Source organism: Parasteatoda tepidariorum, chromosome 10 (assembly GCF_043381705.1).
Source record: "Parasteatoda tepidariorum isolate YZ-2023 chromosome 10, CAS_Ptep_4.0, whole genome shotgun sequence".
NCBI lineage: Eukaryota > Metazoa > Arthropoda > Arachnida > Araneae > Theridiidae > Parasteatoda > Parasteatoda tepidariorum.
In genome coordinates this window covers 59,199,149-59,216,409 of record NC_092213.1, presented here as the reverse complement: position 1 = coordinate 59,216,409, position 17,261 = coordinate 59,199,149, and the positions used below count along the sequence as shown (strand labels likewise).

The 17,261-nt window shown below is 26.4% G+C and overlaps 1 protein-coding gene across 2 annotated transcripts; it reads right to left on the bottom strand.

Annotated features, from left to right (window-relative positions):
• Nucleotides 1-252: 252 nt before the first annotated feature.
• LOC107443097 (protein RER1) lies at nt 253-17,163 on the bottom strand. Of its 2 annotated transcripts, XM_016056854.3 has the most exons (8): nt 16,819-16,956; nt 13,999-14,098; nt 10,312-10,416; nt 7,722-7,815; nt 6,475-6,486; nt 4,576-4,654; nt 4,351-4,486; nt 253-1,545 (listed from the first exon to the last, which is right to left on the bottom strand). In XM_016056854.3, the coding sequence occupies exons 2-8, from the start codon at nt 14,068-14,070 to the stop codon at nt 1,453-1,455; spliced, it is 591 nt and encodes a 196-aa protein (XP_015912340.1). In that variant the 5' UTR covers nt 14,071-14,098; nt 16,819-16,956; the 3' UTR covers nt 253-1,452. The 2 variants fall into 2 exon arrangements, with proteins under 2 accessions (XP_015912340.1, XP_015912341.1); XM_016056855.3 differs by lacking the exon at nt 6,475-6,486 and having other exon boundaries at nt 16,819-17,163.
• Nucleotides 17,164-17,261: the final 98 nt, after the last annotated feature.

Here is a 17,261-nt window from a genome sequence, read left to right as displayed (position 1 = left end):
ATTTTTAACTATATTAAGACAAAAAATATAGAAAGGAAAAAAAATATAGTTCAGACCATTAATTCTAAAAAAATATAATAAAACAGTAATATAACTGAGAAAAAATAATTCAAAATTTTCTGAAAACATAAAATTTGGAGACTGCATCACTTGAAGTAAACCTTTCAATGAGTAGGTATTGTAATAATACCTATAAAAACAATGCTTAGTTTAAAAAAAATAAAAGACTAATAAGAAACTTAACACACAAACTTATTTTATAATGGTTTATTATCCATATGCTTTTAAATACAATACCAAAACTTAATTTATCATGCAAATCAAATTTACCATTTATACACTAAATTCATTTGCTCATCAAGGAATATATTAATCATTTACAGGTAAAAAAATATGCCTATAAAATAAATATGACAAACTGTAAAATGTTGAATTTAGGAGTTCAAGATTATTTTTATTTGACTAGTTAATACATAAATAGTATCAATGGAAAGTGACTTGATTTAGATAAAGAGTGCATCAATAATGTTAAAAAAAAATAATTACTAAATATGTTATAACTAATCAAACAAAAAATATTACAATAAATTTAGCAAAATTATTCAATTATGTTATTGAATACAATAATTTTCACATGATAAATATCAGCTAGGTGCAAGAAATCTAGTTAAATATACAGTAAAGCTTAATTATCCGGCTTGTATTGATAAGTATTTTCCTGAATAATTAAGATGCAATAAGTAATTAACAACTTATACTAAACGTTGTTGAAAAATAATATTTTTTTTTTAAAGTCATGTGCGAGTTAGGATATTGCCTGATAAAATCTAATTAGGATGAAAAGCCATACGATATTCTTTAAGAGATAATTAACTACAAATGGCAGGAATTTTTTTCTACAATTACAAAAACTTCATGAATAATTCAATAAATAGTTGATTGATTCATAAAAAATGTTATTTGGATGAGATTTCTTTTATGTCTGACGAAATATTTTCATAATGGCTTTAGACCACAAAGCTAAAGGGGAGCTTTATTCTCAAAGAGAAAATATCTAATAGTATTTAGATCTTGTTTTCTTATCAGCTGAAGATGACAATAAAAATCACTGTTATAAAACTTATCTTAAAAAAGGCTTAAAAGGATTTAAAAAAATACAATAAAGTGATTTCTACATTGAAGATAATTGATAATTATTTCTCAGTTGATTGAAAGCCGGATAATCAAGTTTCCACACAAAGCAAAACAATTAGATTTCTGCATTAATTCTTCAATATGCATTGCCCCAGTTCCCTCCAAACAAATATATATAATTCAAATGTGGTTTAGAAAGAAAAAAATGATCGAGCTCTCCTGATGCAAGTGCATTGGCAATGTTCTTTCAGCCTCTCCAAGAGGTTTCAAAATGAATTTCTTCAGATATCAAAATGTGAACTCCTCTAACTGCTGTTATCACTTTGTTAGGATCACTTTTCCAGAGTCCTCTTTGCCCCTATATTTGGTCTTTCCCCGTGTCCAAGGAAGATATCGATATTTGATCATATGCTACAAAAATAAAGGTATAAATGTCAGCTATAACTTTCTCTAAGTACTACAAATAAAAATGTATGTATCTACTTCAGGGAACCTTCAAAAAATTGTACCATAGAACTTATATTAATACACCAAAAACATATTATTACAGCACCTTTTATTACAATACCAATAGTACTTATTATCACAACGAAGCATCAATAATAGATTGGTGTTTTTTAATACCCTTCAAACCAAACAAATATATATAGTGAAACCTCCGTTAAGCGGACATTCATGGGACCAAAAAATTTGTCCGTTTATGAGAGTTGTCCGTTTACGGGAAGGGTACCCTAATAACGAAATTTAACACCGTAAATTGTTTTAGAATATTCTAAAGATGTCGAAATAATTAAATAATATCTACAAGGATACTGTAAATATCTACAAGAATATTTATTTAAACAATAAGAAAGATAAAAAAGAATATATAAAGAAGTTTGATATTAAATACATAATTCTGGATGTAGCTACAGGTAAATAAATATAATTTTCCTATTAGCATAGATACTCAAGTTAGACATATGATATCAAATAGGAGCGTACTGTCCTCAGTCATTAGGCTCAGTTTCAATTATTAGGTTCACATCCCCTTACACCTACTTATCATTTGATAGGGAACAGGGTTAATACCTTCTTGGAAAATAAACCTCCCATGATTCACAGAAAATAAAGTAATGCATACCTGTAAGTCATGAGGACCTATGAAGATGATTATTCACAATTGATCAGCTATCCAGTGTCTGAATAAATGTTTCATTTATATAAACACCTCAAAGATTATACTTCTGTTCTTTTTTTTTTACCCCAGTTGTGTTAAATACAGTCTTCAAATTGATAAGAAAATTAAAGAAATTTTCAATGGGGAAGAAGCATTGAGAGAAGTCATTTCAACTTGAGGGGTCTCATAACCTGTGTGGTCCAGATGAAAAGATCAAAAGATGCCGATGTCAGAATTATTTCAGGAGTGCAGTACCATTTTCTCTCCTTTCTTTACAAAGATAAGGCAAGGTGACAGGAGAAAGATTGATTTTTCGGTGGTGAAATAGCTTAACAATATTTTTAGTTATGGATAAGGCAAAAAGTTTTATTTACATGCTTTAAAAATGGTGAAAAGTTGAATTTTTTTAGCTTGCAATTTATTTAGAAAAAGTAGTGTCCGGTTTGTAGAGATAAAAATCAACGTTTCAGGACCAAAATGACTGTCCGCGTCCGGTTACGGGAGTGTCTGCATTGCGGAGAATGTACGTAATGGTTTATTCATAGAAGATTCCCGGGGAATTAAAAATATGTCCGTATTGAGAGGCGTCCGTTTTGCAGGAGTGTCCATAACAGGAGGTTTCACTGTATATATAATCGACATTAATTACAGTATTTACAACATTTATAGCAAGGCAAATATCATAGACCAGCTTGCCAAATAACCAAATGAAGAAAGATCTAGTAAAGCCATTAAAAATTATTTCATTCTATATGATGCATATAAAGAACATTTAAATTAAGTTTACTCCTTAGGTATGCTAACCGGAGTTCAGTTCTTCCTAGGTAAAACAAATTGAGGATATTATAATTTTATATATAACATTTCTCAGACAGGTTTGTCTAAAAACAAAGTGGTGACTTAGTTGCACTCTGTTAAGATTTTTTTTAAAAACAAATGAAACTTTTTTTGAAGCCATAAACTTTCTATTAGAAAAAAAAAATGAATCCTTCATTCTTTTGAAGAATTTTTTAAAATATATCAAAATTATTAAATTTAAAATGCTTTGAGGCATTTTCAGAAAATCTTTTTAAGATAAATTTTAAGAATTAAAATTTAAAAAGAATAACTTTTCTTTCTATTAGATAAAGAATTCTTCAATTCCTTTGAAGAATTTCTGGAAATGAGTCAAAAGCATATTAAATTTCAAATAAAACCAGTATATGAATCAATAGAGGCATTATCTAACTTAATATTTTTTCCCACTATTAATGTTTTCTCTGGATTTTTTTTCTTTTCAAACATTTTTCAACCTTAAATTTTTCAAACAAATCTGCCCATCCCTTAATTAAAAATATAAATAAGCCTTTTTTATTTATTTAATTTGTAGCAAAATTTGTTTTGTTGAGTTGAGTTTAAGGCATAAAACCTAAAACTATAAGGATTTTGTTTTAATTAATGAAAACTAAGATCCCTTTGTAAATTGGATTTATTCCAACAGTTTAACTTGGTGAAATTCATAAAATGTAGAAGTTACTAGAACTGAATAAATTTAAAAGTCAAAGCAGTTGGAAGGTCTTTAAAATATTTAACTTTAGACAGATATATTATTCTATTTGCAAATCATCTTGCTTTTCATGAATTCAGTAAACAGCTATAAAGATTTGAAAATAACATGTAAACAATTAATTTGAGCACTTTTTATATAAAACAACTTTCTGGAATTATCGCAAGCTAAATTATCATATAAATTTAGGACAAAGCTGATTAAAAAAATACGATGTTTATAGCTTAAAACATTTATAGAATTTTTTTTTAAGAATTCATATGAAAATAAAAAAGACCATACATAACTTTATATGGAAAAAAATCAATTTAATGTAAATAGTTGGAGTTCTCTTAGTTTTCAAAACATTTTAAGCAAAACTTTAAGCCTTATAGTTCATGCTAAAATTCTTTAAAACTAATCAAAAATAGTAGTTGATACATTGCCAAGTGCATACATTCACACCAAAAATAAATAGTAGTAAGATAAGACTTTAATTACCATATGCATTTAACAAAAAAACATTTCTTACTTTGATTTGACGTTTCATTGTTATTCCAAATAATGTTAGGAAGTACAATAAAAGAATAGGCCAAAACACTGGAATATTGAACATTTGAAAAAATGTGCAGAGAAGTGCCACTAAAGTTGCTTTTGTAGTAGAATACCTGTTAAAAAAAGAAAGAAAAAAAGTTTAAAGCTAGTGAAATACAATTTTACATAAAAAACAAGAAATAATAAAAGTAATTTTAATAACCAGAATTTGAACTCTGGGAGACGTCTCATAAAAGGTTTGAACTCTTCATTGTTTTTGGTAGGTAAGCTAGGTCCATCATCTGAAAGTGAATTACCACAATTAAACAATAAAAATTGTTAAATATTGAAAGCTAACAGTTTAAATAGGAAAAAATATTTTAAAAAAATACTAAATCAGTCTACAACCACCGAAAAAAATTGAAATAGTTTATCCGCTATAAAATTTAGCTGTTATATTTTTTTTGCTAAATTAATTATGAGTTTTTGCTGGATTAAAAAAAAAAAAAAAAACCTTGTTGATCACTCCAAGTTAAAATGTTTTTTTGTTCATTGAATGTAGTTCACAGCCAATCACAGACTGTCATAACTATCTAATTATGTCAAACACAGGAACTCTAGATGTTAGTAAGTATTAGAATGTAATTAATAACAAACAAGTATTAATTTTTCTCTTTTATTAAATGTGGCTCATAACCAATTAAAGACTGTCACAACTCTTTAGTTACATCAGATATAGGAACTCTTTATGTTACTAGCCTCATAGTGCAACTAATAACAAACAAGCCACCTTTATGTTAGTGCTTCGTTTACAGACTTAACTATTCAACATATTTAATTTATATGGATATTGAATAATAATTTTTTTCAACTCCAAATAAGTTGACTTTAGTACCATTAAAACATTATTTATTGGAAGCTTTACTTTTTCTGCTTAGAGTTGAGTGGAAAAGTAGCTGAGAGCCATTGAATTTTATATGAATAATTATATGGGAACCTTGTTTAATCTATCTTATCTTGTAAGTAATGATTAACATGGTACAAAGTAAGGATTCAGACACATAAAGTGGATAATTCCTCGCCTCTAAATACCAGTTGATAGCAACAGTGATGTCAGACTTGACCATCACTCCTGAATATTTAAGTTAAGTAAGCCCACCAGCGCAGAGCTTTTAGCAGCTCAGACTCAAAAATATAAGGACTTAAGGTACTAGAAATTACAAAGAAAACTTCCATAAAACTTTACCAAATAATCAATTTATTTATTACAAGTAAATAGGATCTATAGTGAAATTTTTTCTAAAAAGTAGGGGAAAAAAGCAGAAATTTGAAAGATAAATAGTTAGTAAAATAGGAAAAAAATTATAAAAATAAGTTATAAATGCCGTATTTGCCAAACAATACATTTTTTTAAAACATATCTCTAATATTTAAAAATTTCATAGTATAAAGAGCACTTACATTTTTCTTACAAATAAAAATAAAGATATCAGGCAACATAAAAGGATAAGGGAAAAAGGTGGTTTTGGGAGATTATACACTCTTTGTAATTAAATATACTTAATAAAAATATAAATGAATTTTGTAATAATTAATTTGTAATGCTTCAATAGATTTTATTTTAATTTGACAGAATGATTTCAAACTATATTTTATGGAGAGATAAACAAGTAGTAAAGAATTTTTAAAGAATAAATAATATACAATGAAGCTGTCTATAATTTTTTTTAAAGATAAGTCGAATAATTATTTTAAAAAGCTACATGAAAATTTTTCTAAAAAATATAATTTACAACAAATAAATTCATAGTAAAAAATATGAATAATATCAATGTCAACAAAGATACACAATTTAATGAAAGTGATATTTATCACCAATAGCACACACACAATTCCCATTATACAATAATTACATAAAAAAGTTAGAGACTATGATATAACAAAAGATTGAAAGAGAAATGTCTAAAATGAAGAAATTATTATAATACATATTATTTAAAAAAAAAAAAAAAAAAAAAAAAAAAAAAAAAAAAAAAAAAAAANAAAAAAAAAAAAAAAAAAAAAAAAAAAAAAAAACAGATTTAATTAATAAAAATTTAGAACATTTAAAAGCTATGCTCACCTTGGCAGTCCTCTAAAACAAAATTAAAGAATAATTAGTTTATATTTAGTACTTTGCACTATATTTTAATATTCGGAAGATAAATTTTTTTTAAACCTACTACAAAATATATAAATTAAATTATTATGCAAACTATAGAAATATAGAATTAGTTAGAACAAATATACAATTGATTATCCTGAATATACATTTCAAGCTAATTATTTAAGTTCATTTAAATATTCTAATGGCCTTTTAAAATCAATTTTTTATTGTTTGCCTAAATCTACTCTAGATTTCTATAATGCAACTATAAAACTGGCTACATAGCATTTGCATTATAAACTCAGATACATCAAATGGTGCGATAAACTAAGTCTGATGCAATCAGAGAGGAAATAATCCTGAGGGGATGTTATTTGAGGTAAGAATAAACAGATTCTTTGACTATTAATCAATCAAAAAACAAATTTCTGACATTAGATTAAGTTTATATCAATAAATAACTTTTTTTTTACTAACAATTCTGTCATAACTAGTTCAGACTTTAAAATCTTCTACTTTCTTTTTTTTTTAGTTAATTAACAGTATTCAACTTTGTCAAAGTACTTTTATAGATCAGTCAAACACAGATCTTAACTTTGTCAGATTCACTGTTAAATGCAAAATTTTTACAGTAATGATTGATTACGATAGACAATGCTCAGATTGAACGTTTATTTACAGTTGCGTAAAAACAAAAAGTTTATAATGTGATTCGAAAATTTAATGGAATAAACACAAGATAATTCATAGCTTGAGAAAAGTTTTTACAAGTAAACCATATTAAGTTTTATTTCCTTTAATTTTTTTTTACATATCAAATTTAAAAAAAAAAAAAAAAGAAAGAAAGAAAAAGCTCTTCATATTACCTAATCAAATTAATATGATTATAGAGTGCTACCAAAGTAAATTTGAAATCTTAATTGCTTTTATTTTGATAATATTAAAACTTAAATTAAAGTTTTTCATTGACAGTTTTTAAAATATAACACATAATACAGGAGATTTTATCCTTTCAATATTACTGTTAAAATAAAATCTACTCAATAGACAAAATATAATCTGTTTCACATCCCTAGTCTGACTAATTGCATAATACAGTTAGATTGTAACACAGTAAAGACATTTAAATAAACATAAATTTTGTAACAATTTATTTAATATTAACAATGAATTTAATTAAACAATCATTTTGATAAAATATACATTTATAAAAAATCATTTACCATCTGCCATGGCTGGGTCAATTTTAGGTGATAAGAAAGCAAGGAAGAGATTAAGTTGATAAATTCCTAAAGCGTATGTAATAATGTACCAACCCTGTTAAAAATAAATTTAGGATATATATGTTAGATATTTAATAACAAATACATACAATCAATTAGCAAGATATTTAGATCCTTTACAAAATCAAGGCATTAAAAACCATTTCAATGTCAACATTAAACTAATATGATAAATACTATGAAAGTATGCTAATATTCGTTTAAAAGAAGTTTTATATTTATTAGTAAAATAGCAGCTTTAATCATAAATTATCATCCTTCAAAAACAGATTTTATTTTTCTAAAAATTATTATTTTTTTATAAAATTTAAATTGTCTTAAATATCTTTTTTTTATTTTGATAACATTGAGGAAATTATATTTTATGCAATTAAATTGCAATGCTCTGTTCCTTCATTATTTTTCTTCAAAAGCTACATTTCATAGATAAAATTAAAAACTAACTATCTGTTATTTATAATGTGGTAATTTGTTATCTTCAACTATTTTATAACTTTCTGAGTGTGTATTTTAGATAACGCTACAAGTTTAATAAATAAATAAAGCAATTATTACAAGGAACATTTCTATGATATTTCTTAAATAAATGATGCAATAAATATCTTTTGGATCAAAGAAGTATTTGAGGATGATGCAGCAGAATAAAAAATGTCATCTCAGGTAAAATAATTTATTTATTTTACTTTGTCTCAGTAAAAATATATTTTCTCAATAGTGATTTCCAATTACAGATGTTATACCGAATTACACATGACTTTATATTTGGTAGATAAATTAAACTACCTTATATTAAATATTTGCAATTAATTAATATTTAGATGTGTACACATGAGAGAATGCACATTTTAAAACTAAGGATTGAGGCCACGCTACTAAAATAAATACCAGATGTGCTTATCTACTAATTTAACAAAAATACCTTACATCTTTTTTAAAAAATTAACATCATTCCAACTGATATTTAATTAGTTTATCACAGAATATTTAAAATAAAAATAGGAAAATCGAAATTTAGTAAAAATTATCATCAATATTTAACAAGGGAAATTGTGGCTACATGAAAAAATATCTGAAATTTTAGCAGGAAAAAAGTGCATGTAGGAGAAATTGACTTTAATATGCATTTTTTATGGTAAATTTCTGCTTTTAGAAAATTATAAATTCTATTTATAATTTTTACAAATGCTATTTATAATTTTCATAAATAAGAAAGTGATATACTTTTTTGTAATCCTATTACATGAAATTTCAATTCTTAGATATTTAAGAATAAATGGTCAAAATTCATCAACATTATGAGCATTATTATTTTTAAAAATTAAAATATAATTACATAACAATGTTAATAGAGATTTCAATTCTTAACACATATTTACAAAATTAGCTTCAGAAAAATGATATGTTTTAAAAATTCTTTTTTGCCTAACTGTGCGAAGATTGAAAATAAATGCTACAAACATGATTCGAATTATAAGTAGGCTAGATAAAAAACTTGCTTTTCCTTCATGAACTCGTATTGAACTAAATTGCATAAATAAGAAATGTGCTGCTTGATTTTAAAATAGCCTAAATATGAATAATGAGGTTTGATTTTTAAATTGTGAGAAGTTATTTTAAATCACATGAATACGAATATCAATCTTTGATTTTAAAATCGTGTAAATATGAATCATGATGTATAAATTTTAAAATTTCTCGAAAACAAATAGTTGTGTTAAATTTAAAATTTTGTGAATGCGAATCACGATGTGTAATTTTAAATTTGCATGAATATGCAAAGTGCTATCTCTGTAAATGAAATGTGGTTGATTTGTGGACTGGGATATTGCAAGTATGACTAAATTGTGATGCGTAATTTGTAAATCAGGTAAATATGAATAGGAAAATAAGATAAAAAAAACGTGAAGTAATGAACTGTTAATCAGATGAATATTAATAGCAAATGGTAATCCTTAAATATCTTTAAGACTATGTCTACTTCACATATGTCATTAACATAAATTGTGATACGAGATGTATAGTTCAAAGAGAATAAAAGCTAATTAAAAGAGCAAAATGTTGCCTATTAGAGATAAAAATTACTTGGAAAATCTATTGGAAACGATAAAATAAAAAACTGCCATATTAATAACAATAAAATTAAAACATTGACCAAACAAACAACCACGCACTACAATCTCTAAAAAAAAAAAAAAAAAAAAAAAAAAAAAAAAAAAAAAAAAAAAAAAAAAAAANAAAAAAAAAAAAAAAGAGCATTGTGTAAATTTTCCAGAATTCAGCCAATTCTGTTTCAAAAGTTAATTTCAATTTGGTTAGAAATTTTCGAAATTTGGCACAAAATGTTGCAAGAAAGTATAAAAATATGCGTCTGGACACCAACTGCCACAAAGAATACATTTTAGCACACTTTGCAGCAACTGTTTGATCCCTACATTTTTCATTAATGCATAAGTGACTTAACAAATTATGAAATACCTATTCAAATATTCAGTAAATATTACAATTGCGTAACACACTAAATAAGTATTACCTGTAAAAGGAAAACTCTGGCCAAAAAGCTGACAAGCAAAACAAATGAGCCTACCCAGCGGGAAATAGTATAAGGCGTCCATACATCTAATATGTGCTGATAAACCTATTAATATAAAAAAAAGTAATTATAAATGCAGTAAAAAGAAACAAATAATCAATAAAAAATTTTAATAAATTGATTTAAAAAAAAGATTTTTGATGCTTGCACAAGCTGCATTCAGGATTATTAATCCCTTCCTTCTCGCTCCCGTGAAAATAACAGGGTGAGGTTTCGTCCTCTATTTCTCGCTCCCGTGATATTCCCGGGCTGTAGTGTTCAGTAGTAACACACCAATAAGAATAAATAAAACCAATTCATTTCTTTTATCCGGAAAACATTTTATTTCTCATTTTACACACCAGACGGCAGTATCAGGATATTTTTAAGGTAACTGTAGAAAGTATATTTTAAACTAGATGCCAGCACTAATCAAACAGGTATATAAAAAAATAGGCACTTTTATGACTGTTTTCTTGAAAATTAACCGATCGTTAAGGGGCTAAATGTGGGGTGGTTAAAGAGTCTTAAGTAGTTAAAGTGAATGTGTAACCCCATCTGCCTTTTAACTAGATATTAATTTTAAAAACTATACCTAATAAGAAAAATTTTATGAATTTTTTTTCAAACAAACTTAACTCTTTGCTTATGGCGTTTAGCATGGTAAAACCTGTCATTCTGGTCCGTTTGTTACATCAGCCATGCCCATAAGCAAAAGGCTAATAAACTTTGAAAGAACACAAAATTATAACTAAACTTTTAAACTCTAAAACTTTAAGTTATCAAATATATATATACACTACTTTACAATAATGGAAGAGGCACTTTTATTTTTAAATTTCTTAAATACTCAAGAAATATTTACATGAATTTTTTTTAAATATCTCATAAAAAGGTTTACTCTGAAACTTTAGAGGTGTATATTCAATCAGTGTAGTTATTATCCATCATGAAAATAGCGCAGCTTTACTACGAAAATTAATAAGAAATGCAGAGTTTTCTCTAGGAATAAAGAAGGGCAGGATGCTTTCTTACAGCACCATAAAAATTTATCAAAATGTGTAATCTTATGCAATAATTATACTTGATCTTCAACAATTTTTAAATGATGTCCTTAAACTATTTTCATTTCAAAAGATAATTCTCACTTATTATCAAAATAAGAATAAGAATATTATCAAAATAAGAATAAGAATATTATCAAAATAAGAAGTAGAAGCATGCAAGAAGACACCACAGAGCAAAAAAATTTATTTCAAATAAAATAAAAAAGAAATTATTATTGATAATCAACTTAAAAGCTTTTTCTGTAATTTAAACGGAAAATTATGATAAAATAAACATTTAAAGACACCCTTTATTTTTAAAAAAAAAAATGCATTTGATAAAACCTTAAAATTCATTAATATAATTCAGAAAAAAGATAAACCTATAAAAAATTTAAACACTTGCAAATAATCTTAACAAAATAAATATTTGTAATAGTAATTAGAATTAAATCTATAAACACTGATAATTTAATAAATGTGTAATTATATTATGTGTAATTAAACCCATATTCAAAACACTAAAATAGCTTAACACAACTAAATTTTTTTTTTTTAAAAATTACATATTTTAGGGGAGCTCTTTGGCAAAACTGAGATAGTGGAATAGGTTCCCAACTGTTAAATAAAGGAATTGTTAGAGTTAAAATGTTAAACAAATATTCTTTAAAAGTTGAAACAATTTAATCCGCTTGAATTGATTCAAATTAAATTCAATTTTTCAGAAAAGGATAGTAGTTAAATTAAATAAGATACTGCTTCATTTTTGGAGACTGTAAAAACCTAATAGAACCAATTAACCGGGATGCTCAGGACCATCGCTATCCCGGATGTCTGAAATTCCCGGTTTTCTGAATTGGCTATAAATGTCGTTTATCAGTACTGTTTTATCAAACCCAAATTATAATGAAAAAGAGTAATGTATTTTAAAATAAGAAAAGAAGTTCTCCTTAATTAAAAAAAAAACGAAGAAAGATAACATTTAAAAGAATAAAAACATCTACAAGTTTAAAACAAAAGCAAGTTTAAAAAATACAAAATTCACATATTTATTTTTTGAGATTTATTAAAATTACTAAATTAGCCTAATATAAAACAAAATCAATAATCATATTTCATACATAAATATAAGGAAAAAAGAAAATCATAAAGTACAAGGAAAATTTATTAATCAAATTAAATAAAAACACTTGATAAATACCAAACGAAAAGATAGTTAAAAAAGGCACTAACATAAATATTAAGACACAAGACACGGCAGGATATTATAAGATCAATTGAATTTAAAAAAAGCTAACTTCATCATAAAATTCGTGAATAAAAAGAACTAATTTATTGAGTACGAAATTTACTGTGAACAGTGGGAAAAAACTTAGTGGAATGAGAATTGATCACTTATAAAAAGAAAAAGCTGCATTCTGCTTCATAAAATAATTGTCTGCTTTTGGTAATAAATAACTGTATGTTTATATCAATAAAAAATCCTTTCGTTTAATTTTTTTCTTTATAAAAGTAGATGATTTTTAACGAAATCATATATGATTCCTTACCAAGAAAAACTTGCAGATGATACTGCACTACTAAAGAATCAGAATTTATTCACTTGAAAAATATTGTTTATTAATAAATTTCAAATATATAAATATAACAGACAATAATAAAAACGTTTTGTGCGTAATTGTAATAATGTATTGTGATGCCACAATTGGCATTACATATTTATTTCCTATCTTTTAAAATATCTTTCATTACTTAAGCTTTTTTTTATTAATAGAATTACATTTTAAAAAAAATCAAAGACTTAATCTTTTAAAACGAACATAAAATATTTATTCTTCTCTTTTAGATCAATGTAACGGATACTTTTTATTTCATTACTAATGCAGACTTGTTAATTCACTGTCGCCTCTAATCGAAAACAAAAATCTATTTATAACTTTTCATTCTAAATTTCTAACCGCTAAATGTTTCGGTTACGTGGTTGTGATAATTCTCATAAATTTGTTGGCAACTCGTGATCGCCAAGGTGTTCTTTTAAACCCAATATTGATATGCTGGTTGGCTTTGTTTTGGCTATAGTATATTTTGATAAATCGCCAATTTTGGATCTCCTACCCATACTTTCTATGTCTGTTAGGAATAATTATATTCACTTTTTAATTTCAAATTTGTGGAGACTGGGAGTGCCCTTGCTGGCCTCCCCAGTCTCTATATCACCAATTATGCTTAATAAAATCTAAATTTCACTAAACAATTGGTATATTCTTTCCTGGAGACTGTCAGTTCNTCTGGCTGTATGATCTCTCAATAAGAGGGTATTCTGATTTCATCTCTTTAAGGGATTTCTTTTGTTTGGATGAAGAAATGGCCATTCTCTATATCACCAATTATGCTTAATAAAATCTAAATTTCACTAAACAATTGGTATATTCTTTCCTGGAGACTCCCAGTTCCACTATACGAATATTGGCGGCTACTGACGGAGAACAAACCTCCGCCATATGTATTATCCGTGTATGTAAATTACATATACAACTGATTTATTAACGAACAATACATAAATAGTTCAAAAATAGAAAAACAAAAATTATTCAATACTTACTTGTGAAATTCTATGTGTTGTACAAGCAAACACTGAAGGTCTTGGTCGAACAGAATCATCACTTTCCATCATCTTGAAATCTTGATGGTAAAAATTCTTTCTAGTGAAGAGAAGACATCAAAAAGTTATGTCCAGTGTCTTGCAAGGAAAGTAAAGTGTCTTGGGTGATTTGGTGACAAATCTCAGATGCCAGATCACCCAGGTAACAAGAAAAAATTCCTTGATAACTAACTTTTTCAAAATATTATTTTTTTACTTATTTATGACAAAGGTTTTTTTTTTCTAAAAAGAGAAAAGATTTAGTTGCAAGGTTTAAGACTAGGTTTTGTCTGATTATTTTGGGCTTAATTGGGTGTCAATTTTTTTTTAGTTTATCTAACTTAATACATAGTTTATCTAACTTAAAGATATTGAAACAATTTTATTACCAAAATAACAATATACAGAATTTAAAGATATGTTAAAAGCAAAATTTATTTCAAAAAAAGTAAACAAGCCAATAAAATCATTATATGGCTTCATACCATTTTATTAGATAAAAGCTAGTCAAAAAGATTTTTCTCAATTTCAATGAATTAATTTTATATAAACTTTGTCATACAGTTATAGACAGGGTTGGGTTTTTGCCGTAAAAAACTGGTTTTTGACATGACAGTGGTAAAAACCGTGTTTTTACCGGTAAAAATCGTCAAAAACCTACTGTTTTCTTCAATTTATGGCATATAGCGGACAATATATTATTTTCACTTAATTGCCTTTATAAATGAATGTTGTAAACGATTGCGATTGATTTTGCAACTATATACACGTATTCTTATAGAAGGATATACATTCATATAGAAATATTGTAACATACTTATAAAAAATAGTGATACTTAACTTTTATCATTATAGCTTGATTTGCAAAGGATTCAAAATTTTGCACTTCGTAATTGTTAGAAATAAACAAACAAAAATACTTGGAACTATTAATAAATTCAAGAACTAAAAAAAGAATTTAAAATTTGGCATTTCTTAAATATCAGAAATAAGCTAAACAAAACTTTCAAAACTTGTAACTACTAACAAACTCTAAGTCAGGAATGACTTGACATTCTTCAGTAATGTAATATGCCAAACAAAATGATGCTTGGAAATGTTGAAAATTTTGTTTAGTATCCTAATATTTTACTTCAAATAGCATGATTTGAAATAATCATGTTGGGAAAATGCAAAAATCTGTTCTTAAATATCTTTTAACTTTTTTTCTAATTTTATTGCCCAAAAATGAATTAATTTTAAATCATAAGCAGTTAAACTCAAATTAAAATACAGTTTTACCAAAACTATGGGTTTTTGACATGACGGTAAAAACCATGGTATAAACTGGTAAAAACCGTCACATGTGTCAAAAACTTGCCAACCCTGGTTATAGATATTTTAAAATATAGTGATTTCCATATCATGAACTGTCGCACCAACTACAATAGCCAAGGTGCTAAATAGATCTTAAATTTGCAAATTCGTATTAAAAATAACACATATATATGTTGGCCAGGGGGTGGCTACGAGTTATACCTTTCAAGTTGGTCCCTTTCTGTGACTTTTTTTTCAGTTTCTTGCGGGCCTCAGTCAATACTGAGCAATTATCCTGCCACAGATAGCGATATGGAAATATTCCCCCTCATTATAAACAGAAAGAATCTTTAGGGGAAAAAAAAAGTCAAAATTGATCAATTTTTTTTATCCATTTAATGTTTCCATTAAAGGTTATAATATTAATGTACCTACTTCGTCACTGTTCATTTTAAAGTTCGTCTCATAAAATTATAGGAATTACAAGGATTATAGGATTTACTTTCTAAAAATTTAAGCTGAATTTGATTTATCATTTGAACATTGTAACTCTTTTACCACACACACAAATTGAACTACAACACTGAATAATCAAGTATGCTTGTGAGAAGGAATTGTTTAATTTGGCAGCAAATGCAATAAGGGGATATTTCCGTATCCTGATCTGCCATGCCAACCTTAATCGCCAAGGTGCCAAATAGCTTTGCAACTTTTTTTAAAAAAAGGTATGTAGATGTTTGCCCAGGGGTGGCTACAAGTTATACCTTTCGAGTTGGTCCTTTTCTGTGATGTTTTTCTTTAAGTTTCTAGTCGGTCACTGGTCTAAAGTTTCCAGTTGCCAAGACATTCTGCCACAGATCAAGATACGGAAATCTCCCCAGTAATAAAATCACTATAATTTCTATTAATTTTTCCTGGCTCATAAAATTTAATAACTTTTGCTAGATTCAGTGTCTTACTAATCAAGGGGTATCTAACTGTTCGTATCGGTATCTAATCTAATCCGTATCGGTATCTAACTGTGCCAGCGACAAGTGCCAAAGGGCTTTTATACTAGCAAAAGTTAAATATATATACATAGATATATATAAATATATATACATAGATATATATATATATACATTTATTTATAATGTGGTGGTTATAAGGAGACCTTCCAGTTGGTTCACCCTTGTCATATTTTTTCAGTTCCTCGCGAGTAATCGGCAAATCACCAGTTCAAAATAAAGTAGATTTTTCAATAAGAATTTAAAATATTTCAAGTGTGTCTTAATATATTTTATGTAAAATTATGTAGACGCCCATAAACTTTAAATTAAAGACTATATACATACAAAAATATACCTTACTTATCTAAAATATGAAACTAACGTAATCATTAAGTGAAAATTTATTCAGTGTAACTTGATTAGGTAGGCATATATTACTGGTATAAAGATACGTAAAATAATGAAATTCATATGAAATGTTAAAATAATTACATACCAATTATATGTCAATGTTTACAGAGAGGTGCACATTATCCTAGAGTCTTATTTAAATAATCCTAAAATCATATTTACGAAGATGACACACAAGATGACTCGGTGCTCTTACGAGTCGCTTCTAAGTAGGGTATGGAGAACCTTCCAGTATTTAACCGCATTAAACTGAACGACGGGCAAAATTTGTATGAATTTTAAATCTGTATGTTTCAGACCCGAATAAGTGAACTGAAACTAAAGAAACGGAATGGAATCATTTTAAAAAGTTTATTCAGGTGAACATTTCGAACTTACAATTAGCCAGCTCCGAGTTAAGATAGATTTTAGATGTTCTCTTCCTGCCAACTGATGTTGAAAAAATTTACATATGTAAAAAGAATTATTATCACCTTAGACAATTAAAGTTTTAATACTGCCAAATAATATATTTACTGTCAATTTTTC